The following is a 24,306-nucleotide window of genomic DNA, read 5'->3' on the forward strand; positions in this document are numbered from 1 at the left end:
AGCTGTTATGCATTACATTGCAGGCCGCGTTTTTTATATAAAATATATAAACTATGTTTGCCGCGAAAACACGTAATTTAGTGCGTAAAACGCATCTGCCTGGCAACTGGAGCTGGTGCCGCTGGAGCAGCAGCAGCAGCGCGGCAAACACAACAGCAGAAACAGAAGCAAATGCAAATAAAAGGCAACAATTGATCAATGAGCTGGCGGAACCTCTGGAAACTGGCCACAATCGAGCCACAATTGATCCCAAGGAGACGAGTATAGTGCTGTTTCCCGGCCAGGGCACACAGTATGTGGGCATGGCCAAGGAACTGCTGCGTTTTCCCGGCGCCCGTCGCATCTTTGAGCTGGCCAACGATGTGCTCAAATACGACCTGCTGAAGATCTGTCTGGAAGGACCACGGGATAAACTCAATCGCACGGAGTATGCGCAACTGGCCGTGATGGTCTCCTCGCTGGCGGCACTGGAGCAACTGCGTGAGGAGCGACCCAAGGCCATTGAGAATTGTGTGGCTGCCGCCGGCTTCAGTCTGGGCGAGATCACAGCATTGGTCTATGCTGGGGCGCTGCCTTTTGATAAGGCACTGAAGCTGGTGCAGGTGCGTGCCAATGCCATGCAGGTGGCCTGTGACCAGAGACCCGGCGCCATGGCCATGACCATCTATGGACCGGATACCAATCTGGGTGAAGCGTGCGCCAAGGCGCAACAATGGTGCCTAGATCGTGGCGTGGAGTCACCATACTGTGGCATTGCCAACTACATGTATCCGCATTGCAAGGTCATCGCTGGCAACGTGGAGGCCATTGAGTTTCTGGAGCACAATGCCAAATCTCTAAAGATACGCCGGATAAAACGCTTGCCTGTGAGCGGCGCCTTTCATACGCCTTTAATGGCCAGTGCCGTGGAACCCTTCAGCAAGGCGTTGAGTGCCATACGTCTGCAGGATCCCATCATCAGAGTCTACTCCAATGTGGATGGCAAGCCATACAAGCATGCCACGCACATTCTACGGCAATTGCCCAAACAGATTGTCCGTCCAGTCAAATGGGAGCAGACACTGCACACGGTCTACGAGCGGCAACAAGGCGTCCAGTTCCCACGCACCTTCGAGTGCGGTCCCGGCAAGGGATTGCTCCAGGTGCTGGAGAAGGTCAACGCCAAGGCGGCACAAAGCGCTCACAATGTTTTAGCTTAATCAAATAACATTACAAATAAAAAACAAACTGTTGCTTTATAAAAATTGTATTCTCTTTGCTAAAAGAAGGAAAAAAAAAAACAGTTGAAATGCGACAACATCAATTACGGAAGCAGGAACGGAAGCGTAAACAGGATCTTAAGTTTTGTAATCTCTTGTGCTCATGCGATGTGCAAAGGCGGCGCCTTTATTCTTGCGAAATCTCTCGAAGGGATCGTTCAGATTGTTGCCCACGCCCTGCAAGAAATAAATATAAATAGATTAGCTTATACTTTGTCTCAACTATATTGTGTGAAAATTTCAGCCTTCTAGTTCTTATGGTTTGGTCTGTGCAATGATCAGTCAGTCAGTGGGTGAGTCAGGACAAAGAGTTTTAGATATATTGATGTTACCTCAAACGAATTCGGATTTTTTTTAAGTAAATACAAAATGAATGAAATTTTAGGAATTCGAAATAAGGAAGAATACATTTGGAATATTTAGCATACAAAAGTTAGGAAAAAAAAATTAGGAAATTCAACAAAGAAAAGTAACTTTGATTTTTTCTGTTTTTGGTTGAATTCTCTTTCGAATAGTAACATAATTTTATAATATTTATTAAATTTTTTTTTAATAATATATTTTTTTTAATTTTGGCTACTCCTAATTTTTAATTTTTTTTCTTAATTTTTGATATCTTAAATTATTTTTTTCCTAATTTTTAATTCTAATTTTGGTTTTCTGATTACTTTCGATATTCGTATAGGGAATCGATCCTTTCTCTGATTCCTCTCCATTCTCTACTTACCTTATACATATCCTTACGATCGCGCACCTCGCCCCCCGAGATAGGCGTGTCAATGCCCTGATTCTTCGAGCCCAGACCGGTGCCTGTGCCCGCCCAGCCCATTTTCATGAGCATCTGGTGTCCCTTGTTGGTCTCCTCTATAAATTCCTGCGGCTTGGCAAAGCTGCTGCCACTAGAAATGATATGAATACAGGGAAAAGTTAACGGCAGCTCTCTAGAAGATTAGAGGTAGGTATCACATACAAGAAACTGGGTGGCGTGGGCGATCTGTCGCGTTCCACGCGTCTGGAATTGTTCACGTTGTTGCCGTTGTTGCTATTGCTGCTACTGTTGTTGTTGTTGCTGTTATTGCGATCCACACGATTCTCTCCTCGACTGTTGTTCATGTCACGTTCGTGACGCGGCGAACGATTGCGAATTTTACGATTGCTGCCACCTGGTGTTCCTCCTCCACCTCCTCCTAATCCTAGTCCCACTCCTGCTCCTGCTCCTACTGCGCCTCCTCCTCGACTACGTTGTGGCGGCGGCGTGAGAACGCGTTCCACCGAGCGCGACTTGGAACGTGAGCGGGATCTCTGGCGATTGACGGGCGTGCGGGAACGTGAACGAGAACGACTGCGACTCTTGGAACTGCAATGGAAATCGATTGATTATAAATTCACTTCATTATATATATTATATTATTTATTATATTATATATTAATTCAAATATTTGTAATTTCCTGAATTTTGACTTAATCACAATTCCCAGCTTAGTTTTGAGAACCTACCGATAACAGCGCTTGTTGCTCTTCTTGATCTTCTCCAGCACAATGGGACTGGGTGATCTGGATTTCTGGCGTGTGCCATTCTTGATCTCCTCCTCCTTTTGCTTGCGCGCCGCATTCTTCACCTTGTAGTACTCATAGAGTCCTAATTTTTCCCAGCCCTCACTGCAATTGGAATGGCACAACATTAATCAATCTATATCTAAAGACTCTGTTCATCTCGGCACACTCACTTATCCCTGGGACGATCGTGTGAAGGCGCCGCATAGAAGGCATTCAATGCATTTGTCAAGCGATCACTTTGCGGCGCCGGCGCTGGCAATCGTATATCCGAGGAATCCAGCGCTTTATAGTTGTAATCCTCCAATCGGATGAGCGGCACAATGAGACCAGCGGGCAAATCATAATATGGCGCTGTCGGCACTTGCGGTTCCTGGGACGGCATCGACATGGACATCGATTCATTAGCATCAAAATCATTACGATTATAGGCGGACAGCTCGGCAGCATCCAAATCTCGACGTTTATTATCCTCCAGCTGTTGTGACTGCTCACCCGGATGCACTTCATCCGGTCGCTGTTGCAGCACAACATTTATAGCCGCATTCAAGGCGCCCAAATCGACATTTTCAACACTTCCTGGCACCAAATTATTGAGTGGCAGTTGAGCAAATGGAGGCGGTTGTTGTAGCTGTTGCTGTTGTGGATGTTGTGGATGCTGTTGATGTTGCAGTTGCAATTGCTGCTGCTGTTGGTGTTGTTGTTGTGGCATTGCCTGCTGCTGTTCGTCGGGATGTCGCTGCTGCTGATGTTGCTGCTGATGCTGCAGATGCATCACAGCCTGAATTGCCGCATTCAACACGCCCATATCCACAATTGCATCCGCACCAGGCACCTGACCAGGCATCTGTGGATACTGCGTTGTCGGTGGTTGTTGTTGCTGCTGCTGTGGCGCCACCTGACCATGTATGGGTGGTGCGGGAAAACCTGGCGGTGGCTTCGACATGTCCGGAATGAAGAAGTTTGGTCCACGCGGATCAACAAAATGATTTCCCGGCTGCGGCAATTGTTGCTGCTGCTGTTGTTGTTGCTGTTGCTGCTGGTAACCGGCATACATATTATTTACTGCCGGCGCATGTGGATCGTGCGCTGACGGCGGCGGCGGATTCTGATCTGCACGGTGATCGGGCATCGCAATCCTCTGGGACATGAGTGCCGGTATGGACTTGGACTGCGGTGTGCCAGGCGCCACCTGTTGCGCCTTTTGAGCGACTAACAGTTGCTTCTCCAGCTGCAGCTTCTGCTGCTCCAATTGGGCAATTTGTTGCGTGGCATGTTGCATAAAGATCTGATGTTGCTTCTGGTAGCTGCAAAGAAATTAAATGGATTAATTAAACTATAAAACAGAGCAACAGAAACAGAAAATATTGAATTTTTCCAATTTTTATGTAGAATTAAAATATACGCCAAATAATATTTAAATACATCTTCCGAAGGCAAATTGGTTCAGATTTGACAAAATTATGACAGTTTGAAGTTGGAGATAAGGTGTCAGGGTCAGGACCAGGATCAGGTTCGGAAAAAATTGACAGTGATGGCAAAAAAATTTAATTTTCCAATTTTGATGCAGTATTAAAATAGACGCCAAAATATGATAAAATTGACATTCCGCACGGAAATCGGTTGAGATTTGACAAAGTTATGACCGTTTGAAGTTGGAGATAAGGTGTCAAGGGTCAGGGTCAGCATCAAGTACGGAAAAAATTGACAGCGATGGCAAAAAAATTTAATTTTCCAATTTTGATGCAGTATTAAAATAGACGCCAAAATATGATAAAATTGACATTCCGCACGGAAATCGGTTAAGATTTGACAAGGTTATGACCGTTTGAAGTTGGAGATAAGGTGTCAAGGGTCAGGGTCAGGATCAAGTACGGAAAAAATTGACAGTGATGGCAAAAAATTCAATTTTCCAATTTTGATGCAGAATCAAAATAGAGGTCAAAAAATGATATAATTGACATTCCGCAAGGAAATCGGTTAAGATTTGACAAAGTTATGCCAGTTTGAAGTTGAAGATAAGGTGTCAATGGTCAGGGTCAGGATCAAGTACGGAAAAAATTGACAGTGATGGCAAAAAAATTCAATTTTCCAATCTTGATGCAGAATCAAAATAGACGCCAAGATATGATAAACTAGACATTCCACAAGCAAATAGGTTAAGATTTGACAAAGTTATGACCGATTGAAGTTGAAGATAAGGTGTCAAGGGTCAGGGTCAGGATCAGGTACGGAAAAAATTGACAGTGACTGCAAAAAATTACATTTTCCAATTATGATGCAGAAAGAAAATAGAAGAAAAATAATGATAAAATGTATATTTCACATTGAAATCGATAAAGATTTGGCAAAGTTATGACAGTTTGAAGTTTTCGAAAAAGGGGAAGTACAGGAAAGGACAGTGGAAAAAATGGACAGTGATGAAAAAAAAAACATATTTTCCAATTTTGATGCAGAATCAAAATAGAGGCCAAATTATGATAAAATTGATAGTCCGCATGAAAATCGGTTGAGTTTGGACAAAGTTACTCCAGTTTGAAGTTTATGAAAAAGTATCAAGGCGAAAGTAAGAAAAAAAAAAAAACAGTGCCAAAAAATGTATTGAATTTTCTCAAAAGAAAAAAACTAAGCTTATAATTTAAAGAAAACAAAATAAGGTTACAAAACAAGAAAACAAATTAAGAGTTTCCTCATTAGAAATTCCCAAGAACTATGATCCTAATTCTTTGCGCTCAATTCAGTTAGACTAAGGGAAACATTCTTATAGGGTATCACTGAGGATTCATCACTCACTTGTCCAGCGTGGCTTTGGTGCTCTGCGAGTATTTGGCCACAATCTCGTGATGCGTATTCTGCACATTTGTTTTATACTCTTGCATTGAGGAGTCCGGCGACTGCAGCTTCGAAATGACGCAGGCATCAAAGAACTTTGCCTTGGACTCCCACAGGGATAATAGCTTCGCTAGCTTCTGTCGCTGATCATTGTTGGCAACTAGAGAATAATTATGAATTAGTTGGAGATATATATTAATTTTAAAGTAATACTTACTCAAATCGGCGCTGCAGAACATCGGTATAACGACGTTCTCGAGATTGTTCTTCAAATCGCTGATATTTTTTCGCATACTGTAAATAGATTATTGGGCTTAAACAAAAGTGCCTGGAGACCCTTTTCTTTTTATTCTACTTTTGACAGCAGTCAGTGGTCAGTTTGTCGTTCTGTCGACTAAGCAACAAAGTTTTCTCTTATTACAATTATTATACCCGTTACTTATAGAGTATAAATAAATTATACAAAAAATCCACTAAATTTTTCTGATGGACCGCTTTTATGCTGATGAAAATTCCCATTAAACATCATAAATCATTCCACTAAATCTTATTAGGATCCGTTAAATATAATGCTAGTAATGGCTGTTTTTAGTTTATAAGATACTCATTATGTAAGCGCCTAAGTGTATGCAATATTTTATTTAATTCAGAGAATTTATCGTCGACGATAAATATTTTGACTGTAAGTGTGTAGAAATTTGTGTAATATAGAAGCTTTAGGTTTATATTTAAATATGTTCCTTAATTGAGTAACGGGTATCTTATAGTCGTTCCTACGTGATTTCTTCACTCTGTTACTTAGTTAGTTAGTTAGTTTAGCTATTTAGTTGATTGTGCGAACTTACCAATGATGGAGTATATCATTAACTAAATATATAAGATGCAATTTTTGCTGAAACGTTGAACCATTGACCAAAGCCCTAAAAATAAATTAACAAACGAAAAACATATTTTTGTCCATTTGTTCTCTCTGTATGCACAACAACATTTGCCAAAAGTGTTTGTTGTGCTGCATTAGGTGAACTCTGTTTCTTTTTTTTTTTTCAGTGTATCTATGTTGTGTGTATGTCTTTGTAAATGTATGTGTGTGTATTTGTGTGTTGTGAGTTATCTAAAGCCTAATTAAGCTTAATATGATTATTAAGCTCTCTTCAATATGTCTCTCTTTTTTTCAAAACGAATCAACGAATTGAACGAGTCTCTCTCTCTCTCTCTCTCTCATTCTCTCTTAATTCGATCGTCAACACACACGCTCTCGATTTCGATTTCGATCTCGCTCTTGCTTCGATTCATTTGATTTTGTTTTAGTTTTCGTTTCGATTTCGTTTTGTTTCACACGTTTACCACTCGTTGAAAGAAAGAAACACAATGTTAATTAATAAATGTTGAAAGATCATTAATTAGATATAAACTGAGGCATACTTCTTTAAAAGATATTGTAAAACGACATTGATTTTTGCGCTGTCGGTTGAATGCTGTAAAATCCAGTTCTTGCCTAAAATTGCAATATCAAACGGGTTACTTATATTGTCATTTTCTCAGGGCAAAATTAAGATTTATATATTTTTAAAATGATTTTTATATTTATTTAGATAATTAAATGCATAATTTGGAATTTGTTTTTGCTGTTTTTTTGTTTAGCTCAAAACGTTAACTGGACACATTAAGGACTTAAACTAAAGTTAAAAACCAGTTTCAGCTTGGAAGAAGCTGTTTATATTTATCATATAATTACCTGCTGAGATGCTATCCTTGGTGCAGGACTCGATGATCGGCTGGAGTACAGCATCAAATTCCCGCAACACGATACCCTGTTCATTTGCCAGCTGCTCCAGTTGGGTCGTCTGTGCCGCCGCCATCGCATCGTCGATTTGCTTTGTCTTTTGTGTCATCAGCGCCTAAAGGTTCAGTTTCGGATTCATTTGCAGATCAGATTTCGGTTTTCGATTTCAGTTTCGTCGATTGTCGATTGGTTTTTTATTTGATTTTTTGGTTGGATTATTGAAGAGATTTTGTGATACGTTTTCATTTATCGAATGCGACAATAAACGAGAATTTTCGATTTTAACAATTTGTTTTTGTTTTGTTTTCGTTTAACACATTTTTATCAGTTGGTATGAAGAGTGGTTTCGTATTTATAATTTTATTTTTTTTTTTTTTTGGGTTTTATGTTTCAAAAAATATACAATAAAGCAAAAATTTAATGTAGCATTGTAAAATTGTTAATTCGATAGTAATAAACAAAATAAAATACGAATATTGTAGTTGTGAATAATAAATAGAAAATGCATTTGAATAAAGCTGTAACAATATTTCATATAAAAATGGGACCCAGTAGGAAAAATCACAATACCGATGCAAAGCAGGGGGAAAAGGGCAAAGAGTTGGCAACTTGGACAAAGACAATTGAAATGTAATTATATTTTGAGTTTATTAAATAGAATTTCAATTTAAATTCAGAGTAGAATGGATAGAAATTATTGCCCCGCCTAATTTAATATTTGCAAGGCCAAAATAATGATATTTGAATTCCTATTAAATGCTAATTACACTTCTTAATTCACATTATGCAAGTTATTAAAATTGGAACAGAAGACTGAATTTATTGGATTTAATAGAATTGGATTTAATAATTTGAATACTGAAGTATGCATTTTATAACCACTTTTTACTACAAAGTTAACATGCATTCTTTAAATTCATCTATTTATTATTTAGAAATACCCAACAAATTTACATTTTGTGGTATAAAAACTTGGAATATTGTACATTAACTTTGTAGGTAAAAGATGTACTTCACATATTACTTAAAAAGAAATACAAATGGAAAGATAACAAGGATTATAAGATCCTAAACGGGAATACTGAAGTAATTGCATATAATGGAAATGGAAGTAGAAATAGAAAGTACAACTCAAGAGTTAAGCTGCTTTCCACAACAAGTATTTTTTAAGGGGGCACTCTCAGAATAACATATAGATATATATATATATATATGTATGCATGTTTTATAGAGAGAAGGCAACACCTGAAAAAAGACCAAAAATTCTAGATTTATTTACCGTATGTTGTGCGGAAAGATTTGCATCCGATTGTTTAATTTGTTCCCTTAAAGTATTCTGTTGCATTTTGATGGCATCCAGTTGATTGTTCAGATTGATGGTTAATGCTGTTCCATTAGCTGCTGCTGCTGCTCCTGGGATACCGGGCGACAGGCCGGGTGAAGGTGCGGGTGGATTGGCATTTGGTGGCCACAAATGCTGAGATTGTTGTTGTTGTTCCGTTGCATTGTCATGCTGTTGTTGTTGTTGTTGCTGCTGCTGCGACGCGTAGTGCACGTGACTTGGCGGCGGTTGTTGCATATAAAGGGGATTCCCCGTAGGCATGCCTGCTTGCTGCTTCAACACTTGAAAATAGAACAATTGTTCAGTCATAATTTCTAATAATTTAAGACTTTAGTTGACTGCTTACTTTGTTGCTCCGCTGCCACACGAAATTGATAATAAGTGGCAAACTCGCCGCCATAGAGAAACTCAAACTTTGGATTGTTTTGTTGCTTTTGTTTGGTGATTGCTTCAAACTCGGGTCCATTGCGTGCCACAAATTCGGCCAATTTATCTATTATATTGCGTAAACTTGCATCTAAACATAAAAAAACGTATGTATTTTAGTTTGCAATACTTTCCCAGCATGTGTGCGTGTGTGTGTTTGTGTTGTGTGCATGTGTGCGTGTGCAAAGAACTTTTGCACAATTTGTTTAGCACTTATTGTAGCCTCACCTCTTGGCGGTTGTACGTCCATTTTGTTATTGGTTTTACAAACTAGTTATTTTGTAAGGTAAGGCATAAATAAACATAACTTTTAACAATTAATTCAACACTTTTGCGGCGACCGCAAAGAATTTCTTTTTTTTATCAATCACTCTTCTTCTTATTTTTTATCTTGACGCCATGTTTAGAGCTGATACTTGCGCGTAGTGATGACAAAACAAATTTCAGTAATCGAATATTGATTCATATGATTAATTGTGCCATCACTACTTTAGGGATGTTTTGGCATATCGATAGTACACAAAGAGCAGAAATCGAGCATCTTGCTATTTTATAAAACCTGCCAGTCATTGATTAGCATTTTCTTGAATTAAAAGTAAATATGTCAGTACGTGTTATTAACGACGAATCGCATTTTCAAGCCGAGCTGACGCAAGCGGGCGTACGTCTGGTTGTTGTCGACTTTACGGCAACATGGTGTGGACCCTGTCAACGGATTGCGCCAGTTTTCGACACCTTCCCCACCAAGTATCCAAAAGCGATATTTCTGAAGGTGGATGTGGACAAGTGCCAGGACACAGCAGCCGGACAGGGAGTGTCGGCAATGCCAACGTTCATATTCTATCGCAACAGGAGCAAAATCGATCGCATTCAAGGTGCGGACATAATGGGACTGGAGGCCAAAATACAGGAACATATTGGAACAGGTGGCTCCGAGGAGGCAGGCGAGGACTATGGACAGGGTTTGGTCAGTAAAAGCTGGGAAAGCAATCAGCAACTGTATTTTAATTATTACTTTGTTTATAGATGGAGTTGAACACATTCATATCGAAGCAGGAGTGCGAGTGTCTAAATGAATCCGATGATCACAATTTGAAACATGCTCTGGCTTCGGCAGGAGGTTACTTGCAGTCCGACTGCGATGAGCAGCTCATCTTGTCCATAACATTCAATCAGGCTGTCAAAATCCACTCGCTCAAGTTCAAGGCTCCTCCCCAGCTGGGACCCAAGCAGGTCAAGCTGTTCATCAATCAGCCACGCACCATTGACTTTGACATGGCCGAGTCCATGAGCAGTGTGCAGGAATTGACGTAAGTTTGACCAAATAATCTCAATATATCAATTAATCTTTGATAATAATTTGCAGTTTGGCGGAAAAGGAGTTGGAGAATGGGCAGCCCGTGAATCTGCGCTATGTGAAATTCCAGAATGTACAAAACATTCAGATCTATGTGAAGAACAATCAGTCGGGCGGTGACATCACACAAATTGATTACATTGGCTTCATTGGCTCCCCAATTATCACCACCAAAATGACCGATTTTAAGCGTGTGTCAGGCAAAAAGGGTGAAAGCCATTAATGCATCCCAATCGCCAAACCGGGTAATTGGTATTGGTATTAAATTGCAGTTCTAGTGTTTTACACCATGTTATTACCCAGGCTTTTGCTCCATGTACTTTCGACTTAAAATTAAGTGACAACAAACAAAGAAATAAAAAGAAATCAGCTGGCAATTATAAAGATTTCCAATCTTCAGAGGCTGCTGTGCTGCTTGCGCTCCAGCTCCTTGTGTAGCATCTGCCAGGCACGTTCCGCCTGACGCTGGGTAAACTCGTAATCCCACTGCGAGCTGAAGATCACCTGGGATTTGGCCACAATATCAGCATTGTTCACTTGATTGGCCAGACGATTGCGTGCCTCATTTTCGCTGAGATTGTTGCGCTCCATGACACGTTTGACTGCCTCCTCGGGCGGCACAATCATGGACCAGACCTCATGACAGTTGGACTCCCAGCCGGCTTTCAATAACACAGCTGCCTCTAGGACTACAACTTTGGGCATCTCTGCAGCTGCTCTTAACTTGGCCAGACGCTTGTTGACCTCCACCATCAGCTCGGGCCAAACAATGGAGTTCAGCAGCTGCAACTCCTGCGGATTACCAAAGACCCTAGGGCCAAGTTTAGTGCGATCAATGCGTCCATCTTCTGATAGTATGCCATTGCCAAAATGCTTGACAATCTTCTCATAACAATCCTGACCTGGCTCGTAGACATCGTGAGCAACCTTGTCACAGTCAATGACATGGGCGCCCATTTGTCCCAGACGTGCAGCCATTTTGCTCTTGCCGGAGGCAATGCCACCAGTTAAGCCAATGATATAGGGTCGATTGGGCAGATGTGGACGTGCCTAGTGAATGTACATCATTTAAAAATATATATAAAGCTGTATAGGATAAGGAATCCCACCTCTGGCTGACGCCAACGTGTGCCCAGCAGATCAATCCTTGTGTTGCTGGAGCTAACCTTTGACTCGTGTATGGCATCGTTCACCTTGCTCTCCACAATATCAATGGTATAAATATCCAGTTGGCAGAGCTGTTTAGTTGCCCTCAACTCGTTCACCTTGTGAGCACCACGAAGCGTTTCCCCACTGACCACAATCAACTGCAAATCCGGATCACTTGCCGTAGGACCAAATGGATCATCAATGGGCACTATATCATAGTGCAGCGTATTATCAATATCCAGTAGGAACTCTCGCAATAGTCTAATCCTCTCCTCGTAAGACAATATCAATTCTGGCAGCACTTTGTCTATAAACATAAACAAAATATCAATTAATAGAAATCGAGTAATTAAATCTATATAATTATTTTATACTCTTTGTCATTGCAGGCGTGGTTACGCCCACCACGAGACGCTTATGGGCGCGGAGCACGGCTTGGGTGAGGAATATCTTGTGGCCAATGTGAATGCGATCAAAGGTGCCGCCAATAACCACGTTCGGATAGACCTGCTGACTGCTCCCCTCCGCTGCCTCCGTTGGCAGCTGTAACTGCCAATCCATGCTGCTGGGATCTTCCAAAAAAATGGTAGGTTTACTTATGTTAAGCGCTGTGCGCAATCTATCGCAGAGTTCCGGCTGATGTGCGTCCGAGAATATGATGTCTACGGGCTTGCGAAGTTTCAAAACTCGCGTGTCATGTTGTTGCAGCTTTAGCGGTGTCAGGAGCACTCGCAGATCCACCTTCGTGCCCACATAGCTGCCACTGTCGGCGTACAACTGTGAGATGAGGCGACTCCAGGCTGGTGGCGGTGACGCCGTAGACGCATTCACATTGAGATGAATGTACAGCGAGTGTACGTATTTCTCTATGCTGCGCAGGGATTTTCCCAGCTGCTTGATGTTGGACACCACCAGCAATCCTGTTGAGGCCATGTTATCGCGCGATATCCAAAATTCCGGTAGTATTTCTTGTACTTTGGACTACGGATGCGTATCGATAGTGTATCGACACGAAAATAATGACGTGCGATGCATCGATGCTGTTACGATATATCGGTATGTACTCTCATCTCATGTGTGTTAATAAATAACCTTTGCAAACAGTGCACGAGTATTGCTAAAAATTTACAATTCTATAAAAATAAATTGTCGTGTCTATTTTAATTTCAAATTTAGTTCGAACTTTTTGATATTCATCGTTTTATCGATACATTTTTGCCGGTTCCCATCCCTTTTTGAGCTAGGAATGTGGATGTATATCGATAATATCAACGTAATCGAAAAGCAACACTTATTGTGCACAAATTTATAGCGTCTTTTTGAGTAATTTTGTGCAGCATACGCTTGCTTGTGCTTAAACGAAATAAGATCAATTTTAACATCGAATTTATATGTTAAAGTAGCCTAACACAAGATGGGAGATCATAAAACGCTGTTCAAATCGCAATCGATTGCACTAAGTCCTGTCAATCACAATAAGATCAACCGGGAACGTCAGCGCGTCGCACGAACAAAAAAGCGCGAAGAATGCTTTCAAAATAATCGCGTCATTGATGTGAGTCCAACGCCAATGAAAAAGTTTCCAGCAATGCCAGCGCAGTCTCAATCGATTGCCGGCCAAGAAAATGTCAATCCGCAGACATTTGCGTCACGCAAAGAGCTTTATATGCAGCGTTTTATGAAATGGAAGGCGGAAAATCGGGAGAAGCGGGAGAAGCAGCTGGCAAAAGCACAAAAGCTGCATCAGCCACAGGATGCAGCGGCAGCAGCAGCAGCACCAGCTGTATTTCCGCCACAAAAACGACGCTCATTATACATTGTTATAGATCCGAAAACAAGCAAGTCGACGGATATAAAAAGATTGCCTGTGGCGCCATCTGTTGGTAAAGCCATAACATTGCAACAAGCGCCAGCAGCGAAGCAAGCAACTGGAGGAGCAGTGAAACCGAAGGCGACTACGACTGCTGTGAAGCAGCCAGCTCCAGCTGCAGCGAAACAACCTCCTCCAGCTGTAGTGAAGCAACCTCCTTCAGCTACAGTGAAACAGCCTCCTCCAGCTGAAGCTAAGTCCACTTCTGGAGCTGTACTAAAGCCAAAGACTCCAACGACTGCAGTAACGCCGGCAGCTCCTCCAAAGAAGCCCCCCTCGCAGCCTACATCCTTCAAACGTGTGGCAGCAACTGCAGCTGCAGCTCTGGCCATTCAAAAACCCACAACGAGTGCCAAAAAACCAGAAACCAAACAACCAGCGACTGCTACAAAATCTGTGCCTGTCAAGCCTACAACAGCTTCTTCTGCCGTCAAGCCGCATTCAAGCACAGCAGCAAAAACAACTCGGCCTAGGAATTTAATGACACAACCTTTTGATAGACCGGCAAACGCTGCCAAGATTGTCAAACCTATACGAGCAGGCGGCGCTCCAGGAAAATTCAAGTCGACAGCGCCACAAAAATCCACAAAAGCTTTAGGAATGTCGGATCATTCAAGGGTCATAAAGCTCAAGAAAGCAGCTCCAACGCACAGCAAACAAAAGTTAATGGATAAAATGCCAAATCTGAAGAAGGAGCTGCTGCAAATCGCCACGGATGAACCGCTGCCTGAAACGCCTATCGATGCGGAGAGCAACGAGAATCCCTTCCAGGCCCAGGCCACATCCACACATTGCAAGGGCAACAGTTGCAGCGAGGATCTGCTGGAGGCTTACCGGGATTTGACCAAGCTTAGTCCAGTCATGTGCACTGCAACTCCTAAAACTGTTGGTTCAACCGTCAAAAGGCAATTGATTCCTCCCCCCGCAGAGGCAGAGGCGGAATCCAAGCAGAAACCTAAATTCAATTTTGTGCGCTACTCGGAGGGATTTGCGATGTTGGACTCACCAACATCTCCGGCGGAAGAAACCGTGATTCCGGCAGCAACAGCAGCAGCAGGTGAGCATAAAAGAAACAAGTGAGCACGCTCGACAGTAGGATACCCTGTGCTAAAAGTTGATTTTCGACCGATTGTTCCTATGCCAGCTATATGATATAGTGGACGGATTTTAACCAAATTTGGTCAGGATGTATAATACCAGCCCAGATGCATATTGTGTCAGTTTGGTTTTGATATCTCAACAAACCAAATAGTTTTTCATACTTAATCTTAAACTTCGACCTATCGTTCCTATGGCAGGTATATGATATAGAGGTCCAATTCAAAAATAAAAACAAACTTGATCTGCGTACGGTATCCAGTCTCAAACTCTTATACTCTCTAAGATCGACGTGTTTAAACAGACGACTCAGCCCAAGACTTCTATCTTTAATATTATATATGGGCATTTCGACCGAATTTCGTGGCAAAATAAAGACAAACTTTAATTCATTTATTTTTACATTTGAACAACAAAACAATATTAATATATATATGCAAAGTATTCGAAATATGATGACATCAAGTTACAAAAAGAGGTAGAATACAAAAATGCTTTAAAAAAATCAGTATAAATTCCATCAAAAATATTTTCAAAATATTAAAATTTGGTTTAGGCTAACTTAGATTGGGTTTAATGGCAGGTTTCTTTCGACTCCCCTGCGATAATTCAACGAGTTGTCAAAATTGATACGTTGTTGCGGAGTCATGTTGAGATTGCCACGAAGCATCTTGTCATAACACCAGATCACACAACTGGCAATCAGGGTATAGCTTAAACAGCCAAATAAGATTACAATTAACCAATTGTAATCGTCAATATTTTCCAAAACTATCAGTATGAATAACTTGCCGAGATTCACTACGAACAGACAGAAGCCGTAGGCGGTGCCCAGCTGATGTTCGGGAATGATGAGTGACACCATGGGCAATACACTTGAAGCCATTATGGAGTAGAATAATGCCTTTGTAACCATGCCCATGTACGGACTCAATTCCGTAAAAAACAGCAACCAAAAGGCGACAATTGTTGTGGCTGTTGCACTAAAAATCCAGCTAAGATTTCTTCCCAGCTTGTCGATGATGAAGCCAAATATGGGCGGAAACATTGTCATTATTGAAAACGCCAGCCAGATCAATTTTTGGGCCTCAGTGCTTGTATATTTAAAGCGACCGGCTAAAAAATTGTATTCCTTCTTAATAAATAGAAATGTGGCCGTCTCGTAGAACACTGAAATGATGGAGACCATCCAGAAAGGCGGCTTGAAGCTAAACACATCCGTCAGCTTGGGAATCTGTCCAGATCTATTGTTGTTCCGCTTCAGAATCCTCTCTGCACGCTTGTCCATGTAGCCCAGAATGAGAGCACACAGCAAGGAGCCTACACAGGTGAGCGAGACCAGCAACTGGACGATTCCCATAGTGCGATTTGACTGACAGAACTTGTCCACATATTTATAGATGGGCGACATCACCCATCTGCTCATATTACTTGCATAAAGGGCGACGAGCATCAGCAAACCAAAGACCATGTTGAGTTCCTTGCCCTTGAACCAGAGCACGGCATATTTGTATTGGGCCACCGTCAAGCATTCAGCGCCAATGCCAAAGATGGCGAGTCCCAGATGCATCACCCAAATCTCCTTCAGTTTAGCGCCGCTGGCGACGATTAGCTGACCCATCAGCAGTATTATCGTATAGATAATCGTTCCACGTCGTATGCCAAACACACGATCAATGAGGAATCCGCCAAAGAAGCAGAACACTGCTCTTGACCCCATATAGATATAATTGGCGAGCGAAATGTGATTGTAAGTCCAGTGCATTTCCTTTTTTAAATATGCATGCACTACGACGATATTGGCGTAGCAAAAGTACGATCCAAATCCCAGAAGGCACAAAGGGATCAGGGCCAGAAAGCGATTGTCTTCTCGAATGCTCGATGGCACTGTCAACTCATTGTCCTGCCGGACATTTGACTCCATCAACTTGAACACCTCTCTGTTGTCCTCACTCCTACAATCCTCATGTGATCGAGCCATGACTTAAAGGCTCCCAGTTTAAAATTGCACAAAAGGTCGTTTTTTTAAATGGATTCGTTTAGATTTCTGCAAAAACAGAAGAAAAAGCAGGGATCGTTGAGTTTTAAAAAAATATTGTCTAAAAATAATCACATTAATCACTAAAATAATCACATTTAACTTTTAATTTTCGTTTACAAAAATTATGAAATGGTGATTACATTTTCATTTTTATTCAAAAGTTATTATGACAGAGGGGCTCCACCAAATTTGATTTAAATCGGTGCACTATATCATATAGCTGAACATATTTTATATTTTTTGAACAAAACATTACTGAAATGCGAATAAAATATATGAAAATACGTGTACCCTGTTATACCCAGCGTAATCATATGGCAACAAGAATAAGAAAAGCTTAAATTTATCGAGAAGTGTTTTTTGTTATGAATTTGTTTTTCATAATTAAAAAGGGCACTCTTTTACCTTTTTGATGATGTGTGCATTGCATATAGTACACTACTAAAATTAGTTAAACGATTTAAATTCACTTGCGACGAATGGCTGCAGAATATAGTGAGCAACTAAAAGCACACTTTTCGATCAGCTATCTTCGAGAGATTTTTTTCAATCAACTTTTGATCGGTTAGAGACAACAATTTAGTCTTATATAAGTTCAACTAATGTTAATATGTTGTCTAAAAATAAAGTTTTAGAAACTGTTCATTGCGTGTTGCCATGTAATAACGCTGAAAATATTCGGATTAAGAAAGACCTGCACTTTGTTAGCGTACAATTAAAACTAAAATTCACTTTTAATTTCTGTCACTACAATACTCGAGATAAGCCAACCTTTTAGATTCTAAAATGTAGACGGCTCACCATACGTGTTTCCCGAGAAGTACTAATAGATCACGTCGTCCGATGTGGTGTCTCTTATAAACTAATTTCCTCTCGATCTTTCGGCAACAAGACTTTAGTAAATTAATCTCGCTTTATTTTATATTTGTATGTTCATGTTTTAATCGACGCTGTCGACGCAGTTGTTGCTGCCTTCCGATAGCTGGCGCCAGCAACAGCTAGATGGTATTTAAAATATAAAAGAATAAAATATATAGACCACTTTTATTCGTGAATACATTTATCTTTCAATATATATTTAAATCGCTTCGAATTAAGAATATGTTAACCTATTTTCGAGATCCCCATAATCATATGAAATTATTTCATTAAATCTGCATTATTAAATTTAGAAATATAAAATATTTGTATCCCTTAGTAGAATGAATTAATTAATAAGTATGACATTAATATGGGCTAATGGTTTCCGTAAATAACGCACTTGAACTCCCTTTAAATACAATGTCTTGATCCCATTATATGCAATATTTTCCATGTCTTCACAAATAAGTTCTTCATATTCTAAAGTTCATTTAATTATTCATTTATCACATTTATTTTTAATTAATAAATATTAATCTTATTGATCATTTTAGTTGAGGACAAGACAATGCTGCCACAGACGCCGCCACAGAGTTCCTCCAACAGCAAGACGACCAACTATCTGAGTCCATTTGTGAGCGTTTCGCGTGGCAAGGTGAACTCGCAGACGGAGCGCAGGAAGCGGGACAGCATGTACCTGCAGGATGAGGGAGCCAAGGAAGCAGAGACGCCTGTTGCCCTGCGTCGCACTCTGGATGCCGTGAATTACTTCCGGTTGCAGCTGCAGAATGAAATACAGCGACTTCATTCACTCTGCGATGAGTGGAATTTGTATTCCAAGGAGAATGAAGCGATGCTCGTGGAGACTGGGGGCAAGGATATGATTGATGCGGCCATTGGACAGACCAAGCTGTTGACTAGCAAGAAACTAATGCAGTTCAGCAGTCTCATTGATCGCTGTGAGTCGGGAGCCACTGGCGTGGGATTACGTCCAAACGATGGCAGTGAGGAGACCAAACCAGTGTTGGCCGAGGATCTGCAGGGCTGGTGGGATATGATCAATTTGCAGAGTGATAATGTGGACAAGCGCTTTGCTAACCTGGGTCGCTGGAGAGCCAATGAGTGGCAGGATCCAGATGCGTTGGAGAAACCAAAACCCAAAGTCAAAGTGACAGCGAAGGGATCAAAGGCGCCCAAGACAAAGCCAGCCGCCAAGGCGAGCAGCAATTTAAGAAGCTTTCTACGCAAGGCAAAGGCAGAGCAGCGAAAGAATCAGGAGGAGCAAGATAAGCAACTGACTGACTCACCCACACGTCGTATTATTGTGGTACGCGATCGCAAGTCTTTCTCACCCGCACGGACTGTGCTTCGTCTGTCTATTGGCAGCGGCAGTCGTCCGTCTATGGCAGGAAATGGCTTATTGAAATCCGCAATTATGGGTGCAGCTGAGCAGAAGTCACGACAGCAGACGCCTCCAGCTTCCTCGTCCGTCACTGAGACTCCCAGGCGCATGTCCATTTTGAAGACGCCAGGAACCAAGAAACGCGAACCCAGCACAACTCGTGGTGTTATGTTTAGTGCCAAGAAAAGTGTGCGTCGTTTTCAGTTTGCCGTCGAGGAAGGCAATATAAGCGGAGATGATGATGTGCTTGGCATTGACAAGCTGGAGGACTGTGAGGAGGACATGTCATTGGAGAAGAACTCATCCCAAACTAATAAAACAGTTCAAGCAGCTATTGATAATGAGAAAACACCGGAGCATATGTTACGCACATGTCAATTGCGAAGTCGTAAAGTGAGAATTAGGCCGTCACATGAGTTTATGTAGTTTTAAATAATTTACAATTAATATTAATTGATTACTTAATTGTCATTTGTATCTTTCTTAATGTAGAAAAGTTTGCTGTTTTATTCTGTTACTTAAATTTATTTTGGAAAATTATCTGAAGTAGTATCTAATTTCTATGTTTGTAAGCTTAAATTGTTTCATAATAAAGTATAAAATTAAAAGGCGTCAAGTTCAAATAATTTTTGAATGTTGGTTTGAGCTGTTGACTGTTGAACGATCGATATAATAGCTGTTTGCCTATCGATAGTTAAACTATGCGATACTGAATAATCGGAACTAGTTCGTTCACATGGTTCATTAAATCGCTTAATATCGACGGGCTTCCCCTCTAGTGTGCGACGGTACAACCACCACTCAGTGCACTGAAGAAAAAAAAGATTTCCGATTAAAACCAAATTTAGTCAGGATGTATAATACCAGCCCAGATGCATATTCTTTGAGTATGGTTCTGATATCTCAAAAAACCAAATAGTTTTTTATACTTAAACTTAATTTTCGACCTATCGTTTCTATGGCAGGTATATGATATAGAGGTCCAATCCAAAAATAAAAACAAACTTGATCTGCTTACGGTATCCAGGAACCTACTTACCAATTTTAAAGTCTCAAACTCTTATACTCTCTAAGATCGACGCGTTTAAACAGACGACTCAGCCCAAGACTCCTATCTTTAATATTATATATGGGCATTTCGACCGAATTTCGTTGCAAAATAAAGACAAACTTTAATTCATTTATTTTTACATTTAAACAACAAAACAATATTAAAAGAATATATATATATATATATATGCAAAGTATTCGAAATATGATGACATCAAGTTACAAAAAGAGGTAGAATACAAAAATGCTTTAAAAAAAATCAGTATAAACTCCATCAAAAAATATTTTCAAAACATTAAAATTTGGTTTAGGCTAACTTAGATTAGAGCGGGAATTGGGTTTAATGGCAGGTTTCTCTCTCTCTCGACTCGTTGAATTATCGCAGGATTCAACGAGTTGTCAAAATTGATTCGTTGTTGCGGAGTCATGTTGAGATTGCCACGAAGCATCTTGTCATAAACCAAGATCACACAACTGGCAATCAGGGCAAAGGTTAAACAGCCAAATAAGATTACAATAAACCAAATGTAATTGTCAATATTTTCCAAAATTATCAGTATGAATAACACGCCGAGATTCTCTACGAACTGACAGAAGCCGTAGGCGGTGCCCAGCTGATGTTCGGGAATGATGAGTGACACCATGGGCAATACACTTGAAGCCATTACGGAGTAGAATAATGCCATTTTAAGTATGGTCTTGTACGGACTCAATTCGGTAAAAAACAGCAACAAAAAGGCGACAATTGTTGTGGCTGTTGCACTAAAAATCCAGATAAGATTTCTTCCCAGCTTGTCGATGATGAAGCCAAATATGGGCGGAAACATTGTCATTATTGAAAACGCCAGCCAGACCAATGTTTCGGCCTCAGTGCTTGTATAATTAAAGCGACCGGTTAAAAAATTGTTTTCCTTCGAAACAAATAGAAATATGGCCGCATCGTAGAACACTAAAATGATGGAGACCATCCAGAAAGGCGGCTTGAAGCTAAACACATCCGTCAGCCTGGGAATCTGTCCAGATCTATTGTTGTTCCGCTTCAGAATCCTCTCTGCACGCTTGTCCATGTAGCCCAGAATGAGAGCACACAGCAAGGAGCCTACACAGGTGAGCGTGACCAGCAACTGGACGATTCCCACAGTGCGATTTGACTGACATAACTTGTCCACATATTCATAGATGGGCGGCCATCTGTTGAGAGAACTTGCAACACGGGCCACGAGCATCAGCAAACCAAAGACCATGTTGAGTTCCTTACCCTTGAACCAGAGCACGGCATATTTGTATTGGGCCACCGTCAAGGATTCAGCGCCAATGCCAAAGATGGCGAGTCCCAGATGCATCACCCAAATCTCGTTCAGTTTGGCGCCGCTGGCGACGATAAGCTGACCCATCAGCAGTATTATCGTATAGATAATCGTTCCACGTCGTATGCCAAACACACGATCAATGAGGAATCCGCCAAAGAAGCAGAACACTGCTCTTGACCCCATATTGATATAATTGGCGAGCGAAATGTGTTCGTTAGTCCAGTATGCATACACTACGGCGATATTAGCGTAGCAAAAGTACGATCCAAATCCCAGAAGGCATAAAGGGATCAGGGCCAGAAAGCGATTGCCTTCTCGAATGCTCGATGGCACTGTCAACTCATTGTCCAGCCGTACATTTGACTCCATCAACTTGAACACCTCCCTGTTGTCCTCACTCCTACAATCCTCATGTGGTCGAGCCATGACTTAACGGCTCCCAGTTTAAAATTGCACTGATCGATCAGCCACCAAAAGGTCGTTTTTTTAAATGGATTTGTTTAGATTTCTGCAAATACAGAAGAAAAAGCAGGGATCGTTGAGTTTTAAAAAATATTGTCTAAAAATAATCACATTTAATCACATTTTCGTTTACAAAAATTATTAAATGGTGATTACATTTTCATTTTTTTTTCAAAAATTATTATAACAGGGGCGCTACACCAAATTTGATTCAAATCGGTGCACTATATCATATAGCTGCCATAGGAACAATTCGGTTCAAATTCACCTTTAGTATGGAAAACTTTTCTTCTTCTGAGCAACTAAAAGCACATTTTTCGATCAGCTAACTTCGAGAGATTTTTTCAATCAACTTTTGATCGGTTAGAGACAACAATTTAGTCTTAGAATATCATATATAAGTTCAACTAATGTTAATATGTTGTCTAAAAATGAAGTTTTAGTAACTTTTCATTGAGTGTTGCCATATGGAAGACCTGCACTTTTATTTCTTTTAATTTGCACTTTAGCAGATTTTTCTGTATGTATATTTTGGCGGCTCACCACACGTGTTTCCCGAGAAGTACTAATAGGTCACGTCGTCCGATGTGGTGTCTCTTATAAACTAATTTCCTCTCGCTCTTTCGGCAATAAGCCTTTAGTAAATTAATCTCGCTTTATTTTATAGTTGTATGTTCATGTTTTAATCGATGCTGTCGACGCAGCTGTTGCTGCCTTCCGATAGCTGGCGCCAGCAACAGCTGACATTCGATAGCTGGCGCCAGCAACAGCTAGATGGTATTTAAAATATAAAAGAATGAAATATATCGACCACTTTTATTCGTGAATACATTTTTCTCTCAATATATATATTTAAATCGCTTCGAATGAAGAATATGTTAGCCTATTTTCGAGATCCCCATAATCATATGAAATTATTTCATTAAATCTGCATTATTAAATTTAGAAATATAAAATATTTTTATCCCTTAGTAGAATGAATTAATTAATAAGTATGACATTAATATGGGTTAATGGTTTACGTAAATAACGCACTTGAACTCCCTTTAGACACAATATCTTTATCCCTTTAGATGCAATATCTTTCATGCCTTCACAAATAGGTTCTTCATATTCTTAAGTTCATTTAATTATTCATTTGTCACATTTATTTTTAATTAATAAATATTAATCTTATTGATCATTTTAGTTGAGGACAAGACAATGGTGCCACAGACGCCGCCACAGAGTTCCTCCAACAGCAAGACGACCAACTATCTGAGTCCATTTGTGAGCGTTTCGCGTGGCAAGGTGAACTCGCAGACGGAGCGCAGGAAGCGGGACAGCATGTACCTGCAGGATGAGGGAGCCAAGGAAGCAGAGACGCCTGTTGCCCTGCGTCGCACTCTGGATGCCGTGAATTACTTCCGGTTGCAGCTGCAGAATGAAATACAGCGACTTCATTCACTCTGCGATGAGTGGAATTTGTATTCCAAGGAGAATGAAGCGATGCTCGTGGAGACTGGGGGCAAGGATATGATTGATGCGGCCATTGGACAGACCAAGCTGTTGACTAGCAAGAAACTAATGCAGTTCAGCAGTCTCATTGATCGCTGTGAGTCGGGAGCCACTGGCGTGGGATTACGTCCAAACGATGGCAGTGAGGAGACCAAACCAGTGTTGGCCGAGGATCTGCAGGGCTGGTGGGATATGATCAATTGGCAGAGTGATAATGTGGACAAGCGCTTTGCTAATCTAGGCCGCTGGAGAGCCAATGAGTGGCAGGATCCAGATGCGTTGGAGAAACCAAAACCCAAAGTCAAAGTGACAGCGAAGGGATCAAAGGCCGCGAGCCAAGCAAGGCAAAGGCAGAGCAGCGAAAGAATCAGGAGGAGGAGCAAGATAAGCAACTGACTGCAGTCGTATTATTGTGGTGCGCGATCGCAAGTCTTTCTCACCCGCACGGACTGTGCTTCGTCTGTCTATTGGCAGCGGCAGTCGTCCGTCTATGGCAGGAAATGGCTTATTGAAATCCGCAATTATGGGTGCAGCTGAGCAGAAGTCACGACAGCAGACGCCTCCAGCTTCCTCGTCCGTCACTGAGACTCCCAGGCGCATGTCCATTTTGAAGACGCCAGGAACCAAGAAACGCGAACCCAGCACAACTCGTGGTGTTATGTTTAGTGCCAAGAAAAGTGTGCGTCGTTTTCAGTTTGCCGTCGAGGAAGGCAATATAAGCGGAGATGATGATGTGCTTGGCATTGACAAGCTGGAGGACTGTGAGGAGGACATGTCATTGGAGAAGAACTCATCCCAAACTAATAAAACAGTTCAAGCAGCTATTGATAATGAGAAAACACCGGAGCATATGTTACGCACATGTCAATTGCGAAGTCGTAAAGTAAGAATTAGGCCGTCACATGAGTTTATGTAGTTTTAAATAATTTACAATTAATATTAATTAATTACTTAATTGTCATTTGTATCCTTCTTAATGTAGAAAAGTTTGCTGTTTTATTCTGTTATTCAAA

At 41.0% G+C, this 24,306-nt stretch overlaps 6 protein-coding genes across 6 annotated transcripts; 3 read left to right on the plus strand and 3 right to left on the minus strand.

The window, feature by feature from the left end:
* The first annotated feature begins 12 nt into the window (after nucleotides 1–12).
* LOC117789136 (probable malonyl-CoA-acyl carrier protein transacylase, mitochondrial) lies at nucleotides 13–1,244 on the plus strand. The gene has a single exon (XM_034628196.1). The coding sequence runs from the start codon at nucleotides 54–56 to the stop codon at nucleotides 1,197–1,199; it is 1,146 nt and encodes a 381-aa protein (XP_034484087.1). The 5' UTR covers nucleotides 13–53; the 3' UTR covers nucleotides 1,200–1,244.
* LOC117789134 (calcium homeostasis endoplasmic reticulum protein) lies at nucleotides 1,231–9,630 on the minus strand. Its single transcript, XM_034628193.1, has 13 exons — nucleotides 9,425–9,630; nucleotides 9,117–9,287; nucleotides 8,708–9,051; nucleotides 7,381–7,543; nucleotides 7,068–7,140; nucleotides 6,491–6,565; nucleotides 5,863–5,939; nucleotides 5,607–5,805; nucleotides 2,987–4,120; nucleotides 2,757–2,918; nucleotides 2,230–2,616; nucleotides 1,987–2,158; nucleotides 1,231–1,436 (listed from the first exon to the last, which is right to left on the minus strand). Exons 1-13 carry the CDS (start codon nucleotides 9,444–9,446, stop codon nucleotides 1,338–1,340), a joined length of 3,078 nt encoding a protein of 1,025 aa, XP_034484084.1. The 5' UTR covers nucleotides 9,447–9,630; the 3' UTR covers nucleotides 1,231–1,337.
* A 105-nt stretch (nucleotides 9,631–9,735) lies between these two features.
* Nucleotides 9,736–10,930, plus strand: LOC117789137 (thioredoxin-like protein 1). The gene is made up of 3 exons (XM_034628197.1): nucleotides 9,736–10,163; nucleotides 10,223–10,506; nucleotides 10,563–10,930. Exons 1-3 carry the CDS (start codon nucleotides 9,798–9,800, stop codon nucleotides 10,774–10,776), a joined length of 864 nt encoding a protein of 287 aa, XP_034484088.1. The 5' UTR covers nucleotides 9,736–9,797; the 3' UTR covers nucleotides 10,777–10,930.
* Nucleotides 10,829–12,678, minus strand: LOC117789135 (bifunctional coenzyme A synthase). The gene is made up of 3 exons (XM_034628195.1): nucleotides 12,077–12,678; nucleotides 11,663–12,009; nucleotides 10,829–11,603 (listed from the first exon to the last, which is right to left on the minus strand). Exons 1-3 carry the CDS (start codon nucleotides 12,633–12,635, stop codon nucleotides 10,950–10,952), a joined length of 1,560 nt encoding a protein of 519 aa, XP_034484086.1. The 5' UTR covers nucleotides 12,636–12,678; the 3' UTR covers nucleotides 10,829–10,949.
* Nucleotides 12,679–12,998: 320 nt separating this feature from the next.
* On the plus strand, nucleotides 12,999–19,597 carry LOC117787893 (guanylate kinase-associated protein mars). Its single transcript, XM_034626519.1, has 2 exons — nucleotides 12,999–14,629; nucleotides 18,127–19,597. The coding sequence occupies exons 1-2, from the start codon at nucleotides 13,117–13,119 to the stop codon at nucleotides 19,398–19,400; spliced, it is 2,787 nt and encodes a 928-aa protein (XP_034482410.1). The 5' UTR covers nucleotides 12,999–13,116; the 3' UTR covers nucleotides 19,401–19,597.
* Nucleotides 19,598–20,219: 622 nt separating this feature from the next.
* LOC117787894 (major facilitator superfamily domain-containing protein 1-like) lies at nucleotides 20,220–22,357 on the minus strand. The gene is made up of 2 exons (XM_034626520.1): nucleotides 22,340–22,357; nucleotides 20,220–21,842 (listed from the first exon to the last, which is right to left on the minus strand). The coding sequence occupies exon 2, from the start codon at nucleotides 21,758–21,760 to the stop codon at nucleotides 20,342–20,344; it is 1,419 nt and encodes a 472-aa protein (XP_034482411.1). The 5' UTR covers nucleotides 21,761–21,842; nucleotides 22,340–22,357; the 3' UTR covers nucleotides 20,220–20,341.
* Nucleotides 22,358–24,306: the final 1,949 nt, after the last annotated feature.

The sequence above is a fragment of the Drosophila innubila genome (assembly GCF_004354385.1).
Source record: "Drosophila innubila isolate TH190305 chromosome 3L unlocalized genomic scaffold, UK_Dinn_1.0 0_D_3L, whole genome shotgun sequence".
NCBI classification, from domain to species: domain Eukaryota; kingdom Metazoa; phylum Arthropoda; class Insecta; order Diptera; family Drosophilidae; genus Drosophila; species Drosophila innubila.